This window comes from Sabethes cyaneus, chromosome 1 (genome assembly GCF_943734655.1).
Source record: "Sabethes cyaneus chromosome 1, idSabCyanKW18_F2, whole genome shotgun sequence".
NCBI classification, from domain to species: Eukaryota; Metazoa; Arthropoda; class Insecta; order Diptera; family Culicidae; genus Sabethes; species Sabethes cyaneus.
Window position 1 is genome coordinate 108,542,788 of NC_071353.1, and position 5,170 is coordinate 108,547,957.

Genomic DNA, 5,170 nt, shown 5'->3' on the forward strand with positions numbered 1-5,170 from the left:
CTGATACCGGATGACCCAGTACCGATGGTAAAGTGGCCATTTGGCTTCTAAATGACATTGTTTTACTTCCATCAGTCTTCCCAAGTAACAATTTCAGGCTGATCAAACACTTTTATAGCTGATTTTATTCAACTTGTGGCTGATCTATGGTTTAGGTTTAGAAATGAAAACCTTTTTTCAGCTCTTAAACATCTAAATCTGGTGATTTTATCAAGCTGCAGGCTAATTAATAGCTGCTTTCGAAGCTGCAATGAAGCTTAATAGAAACTTTTTTGCACTTTTAAATAGCCAATTTGCGCAATGCTGTCAATTCTACTTTTAGAACGAGAAATAGTTTTGCAATCAACTTTTCCAGTCGCTTAATCAACGCTTCATCAACCTTTATGCAGCCAAAAAAAATCTATTTTTAAATTTAAAAAAATGGAACGCGTCATATTTTTATATTTCGCCGTGAACGCGATATTTTTAGTTTTGAATAGCTTTAATTCGTACAAGTAAACTAGCTAATTAAAAATGCATGTCTTTTTTCCGGGAATTGAACCCGCCATCTTTTGATCCATAAGCACTCACCGTATGATCCGCCCCATTTGCATCTGCAGAACAGACAGTGAGAATATCTTTACACCTGAAGCCTAGCCCGCCTAGCGTGAAGCAGTCGATAATGTCGATAACGGATAAGCTTTTGCTGTCAGCCAAATTGCGAAATTCTATGATCTGACAGTAAGTGTGCTGTGAGCCGAAAAAAAACTTGGTAGTAGTTTGTAAAACCACTTTAACACCTCTAAGCAGCCCTAAAGTAGTTTGAAAGCTGTGAGCCTAATGAAAGCTTCCACTCTACATTTTAACACCTTTAAGCAGCCGTAAAACGGTTTGATGTTTATGGCTGTTGAGAAGCAGATTGTTTAGCAGAAAAATCCGCTATTAAGCTTGTTTATGAGCTTTTGGGAGAGAACTGGTTTGAAAAACTTAAAGTAGCTTAAACATCGCTTATTTAAACACCATTTAAGTGCTTACTTTATGCAGCTTTGATCGCCTTAAACCAACCCGTAAACAGCCATTGCTCTTGCAATTCAGCTACCGTTGTTACTTGGGTTATTTTATCAAGCCGATGTGATTTGATATGTCGCATTATGAGTTATCCTAAAATACAAAAATGTCCCCAAAAACCGGGTACCGGATGTTCCAGGACCGATGCTGATGTGGCCATTTGCCTTCAACATGTGTTTATTATAATTTCAATAGTCTTATGTTATCAATGAGATGGAATTTGACGTGCCGCAATAGAAATCATCCTAAAATTCAAAAATGGCCTCAAAAACCAGGTACCGGATGTTCCGTAACCGATGGGGAAGTGGCCATTCGGGTCCAAAATGTCCTCATTGTACTTCCACTAGTCTTATTTTATCAAGCCAATGTGATTTGATGTGCCGCAAAATGAATTATCTCAAAATATAAAAATGTTCCCCGGGACCTGGTAGTGGGTGTTCCGGAACCGACGCAGAAGTGGCCATCAGTCAACAAATATTCCCCAACATACCTTGGGTGCCAGGTTTTGACCATATCTTTCAAACGAGGTAAAGAAAACGAAATTCGGATTGAAAATGGATGAATGAGAGCAATTTCAAAACTTGGGTCGTTTTCGACCCTTAATGCATAATATGTAACTTTTTTTGCTGTGGCTCTTCTAGATGTCGCTGAAAGCTGAAACTTCCCCACAATGCTAATTTTCCAAAGTTAGGAAAAGTCAGAAAATTTCAAGTCTCTAGCTCGTACCGTTACTGAGTATCAAGCTTTGTAAGTATGCCGATGGGTCGAAAACGACCCCAATGCACTAGGAAGGTTAAGTACGTTATTTTTAGTGATCAAAATTAACGATATTTTCGATACAAGGGCGATATTTTTCGAAACCTTTCGAACCAACACGATACCGCGAATACAACGCATTTCGCAGTGAGTCAGGTAACACAGTAGCCGCCATTAAGCACGCGAAAAGGTGGATAAAATGAATTTAAATACTAAAAATAAACTGCACTATAGTATTCTGGTTGAATGCATCTTAGAGTGTCCAAAATATATTTGTTGATATTTGCCGTGTCCAAAATACATTTGAGACACCGTCTAAAATAAAGTGAGAGGGTCCAAAATATGAAAACTTAGAATGTAGTTTAAAAATAAAAATGTCTATAGCACATTTTTATCGACAAATAAAAGATCCTACAACACATTGGCTTTTAGGTAAAATGTTCTAAAAGAGAGTATTCCACAAGGTATTCCATGATTTGCATGGCAAAACAAGGTTAATACACATTTTATTCCAATAAATGTAAAATTACTTCCTCTAGGGGTCCAAATTCGGTTGGTTGCCCTAATGGGGAACCGTTGTATTCGTCCCTTAATCGACATTGCCTTTACATTGCCATCTGTCGTGAAAATGGTTTGCATACCATTGTCGATGAAAAATCCATATTAAAACTCTCCACAGATAAACGTCAACGCCAGGGTAACCAGATATGTTTTAACTGTAATGCCCGGTAATGCAACGTACTACGTGTAACGCTACAATGCGGATAATAACCTAATAGAAACAGGAGCTGCAGCATATATTTTGCAAAACAATCAAAATAATGCGAATTTCCTTAAATTTTGGTTACATTTTGATTGCTAAATTTAGAAATACAGCCTGAATTCGTTAATTGGGCCACGACTGCACTCCAGCTGATTCGCTAATTGGGCCGACTGACAGTTGTTAGAAATTTCTAAACTCGAAAATTCCATACAATTTTGACATTCAGGTTGTCACATAGCCCAATTAGCGAACACCCAATTAACGAACCACCAATTAACGAAACTTTGCTGTATGTGCAAAAATCCTTTTGAAACAAAAAATTTAGCAACCCTGGGTGCCATCGTGTTCCGCAGAGGTAGCGCCGACGAACTCTCCACTATATTCGTCCATTTCGATTTTATTCCCAGTGGCATTTACTACGTAAGTTGATTGCTCCTAAGAAAATATGTTTTGTTTAGTGAAAGTTTGAAGGTTTTTTCTCTTAAATTACTGCTATACTTTAGTAAATTGTAGTGTATGACATTTCCGCTGTTATGTTGTCTTTCTTCCATTGTTAAATAGTGAACTTTTATGTTTACCTAGACAGAATTTGTTTCCACGTGGTAAACATTGTAATTGGAAGTTTTTGTTAGTTACTGGCTACATTTCGGTAGCGAAAATGATCGGAAGTCTTCGAATAAATTACCAAAAGAAATTTGGCACACTTCACCTAAATTTTGATTAACTATACTAGCCATTAAAAAACCTCGGAACTAACATAACCTCCAATTTGATTAAATTTTTTTCTTTGTATTTGGTTTGCTAAGACTATGGTTGGTCCATCTCGTCTCTGATTCTCTTACAGGTTGCTTCGTTACTCTCAGTCAAACGGAACAATGTCGGGAAATCTAGATATTCTAGCCTTGCAAAATGATGTGGTTTCCAAAATGTTGGCCGCCACGACCCACGTTGGCAGTACATCGGTCAACTTCCAAATGGAGTCCTACGTGTACAAACGCCGCCCGGATGGTGTTCATATAATCAATCTTGGACGCACCTGGGAGAAGTTGCTGCTGGCTGCACGTTGCATTGCTAGCATCGAATATCCCGGAGAGGTAAGGACACTTTGTTTATATTGATTTAATTTTAATTTTGAATTGTGCTGGATGACGATTGTCGCTAAAATGATGATTCAATTGTAACCATCTTTCGGGTCGGAACGCCCATGACGCACAACTACCAAATCACTGATTTGTGATAATCGTCACCATGATCGTCGAATCGACAATCAGAAAACAATTTGGAAAACCTCTCGTTTGCATGTATCTGGTTAAACAGTGCGTCTAGGTACTAATACCTTTTCGTAAAGAAAGACCAGTAGAATATTGATATTTCAATCCACTGCCGAAGTTAGCACTGTTGATTGCATTTTCGGTGCACATGATTTGAAGTACAATGTTTAAGATTGTTTTCGACAAATCGTTTTCTGATTGTTTTGGTTTCTTTAAAAATTAGTGAATATTAATTGTATTTAACCGCCGTAGGTATTTGCCATCTCCTCTCGTCCTTTCGGGCAACGTGCTGTGCTTAAATTTGCACACTATACCGAGGCCACACCCATTGCTGGTCGTTTCACGCCTGGTGCATTTACGAATCAAATTCAACCGGCGTTCCGTGAGCCGCGTCTACTCATCGTCACCGATCCGCTGACCGATCATCAGCCCGTTACTGAAGCTTCGTACGTGAATATTCCGGTCATCGCTTTCTGCAATACCGATTCACCATTGAAGTTTGTGGACATCGCTATCCCATGTAACACTAAGGCACCGCACTCGATCGGTTTGATGTGGTGGTTGTTGGCCCGCGAAGTCTTACGCCTGCGTGGTAAGATCGCCCAAGGTGACTGGGATGTTAAGCCCGATTTGTTCTTCTACCGCGATCCGGAAGAAGCAGAAAAGGAACAAGCAGCCCTTGAGGCTGCACCGGTGTCTAAGGATACATATGCCGATGAAGCGCAAACTGGACCGGATAATGGAACTTATGCCGGCGAAGAAGCTCCGGTAACTGTTCCGGCCATTGCTGCTGCTCCAATGGGTTCGTTGATCCAAACCGATGACTGGAATGAGGATGACACCCAAACCACTACCTCCTGGGGTGGCGGCGGTACATTCTAGGCGGTTCAGCCAGCGGCGGTCAGCCAACGAAACGGTATACTTGTACGTGTAATTTACGTATCAGCTGCCTAAAATAAAACATCTAAGGCTACGTTTTGTTTGTTTTCTTTGTATAGTTTTGTCCGAACATTCGCTTTGAGGAAATATCGAACATCTTTCGTTGGTTAGTTTGTGTCAAATAAAGTAAATTAATTTGTGTGAATGAACTTGGACGCTTTACAGCGAATTCATTATGCCGAGCTCGTGTCCAATTTGTACTACGGTTCTATCATTTAGATCAAACCTTTTCTAAACAGATGGTCTATTCTAAATTCTGATCAAACTGTATGTTTCAACCCATACTGCCAAGAATTCAGCAGAATGAATATTGCTGCAAGTAAATATTTTTAGTATTTAAAATAGAGACTAACTTGAAATGTAATACCGTGAATTCGGGTGAAATTGATCACTT

General features: G+C 39.4%; 1 protein-coding gene across 3 annotated transcripts; it reads left to right on the top strand.

Moving 5' to 3' along the window:
• The first annotated feature begins 2,888 nt into the window (after positions 1-2,888).
• LOC128735567 (40S ribosomal protein SA) lies at positions 2,889-4,811 on the top strand. 3 transcript variants are annotated; one of them, XM_053830059.1, is made up of 3 exons: positions 2,889-2,986; positions 3,411-3,660; positions 4,090-4,811. In XM_053830059.1, the coding sequence occupies exons 2-3, from the start codon at positions 3,442-3,444 to the stop codon at positions 4,717-4,719; spliced, it is 849 nt and encodes a 282-aa protein (XP_053686034.1). In that variant the 5' UTR covers positions 2,889-2,986; positions 3,411-3,441; the 3' UTR covers positions 4,720-4,811. The 3 variants fall into 3 exon arrangements, with proteins under 3 accessions (XP_053686034.1, XP_053686041.1, XP_053686028.1); XM_053830066.1 differs by lacking the exon at positions 2,889-2,986 and adding an exon at positions 3,073-3,168; XM_053830053.1 differs by lacking the exon at positions 2,889-2,986 and having other exon boundaries at positions 3,373-3,660.
• The last annotated feature ends 359 nt before the right edge of the window (positions 4,812-5,170 follow it).

What these genes read in the sequence shown, in the direction of transcription:
- LOC128735567 (XM_053830059.1), top strand. Translation starts at nt 3,442, where the DNA reads ATGTCGGGAAATCTAGATATTCTAGCCTTGCAAAATGATGTGGTTTCC. An exon ending in GCATCGAATATCCCGGAGAG is followed by an intron (nt 3,661 to 4,089) that starts GTAAGGACACTT and finishes TAACCGCCGTAG; the next exon opens with GTATTTGCCATCTCCTCTCG.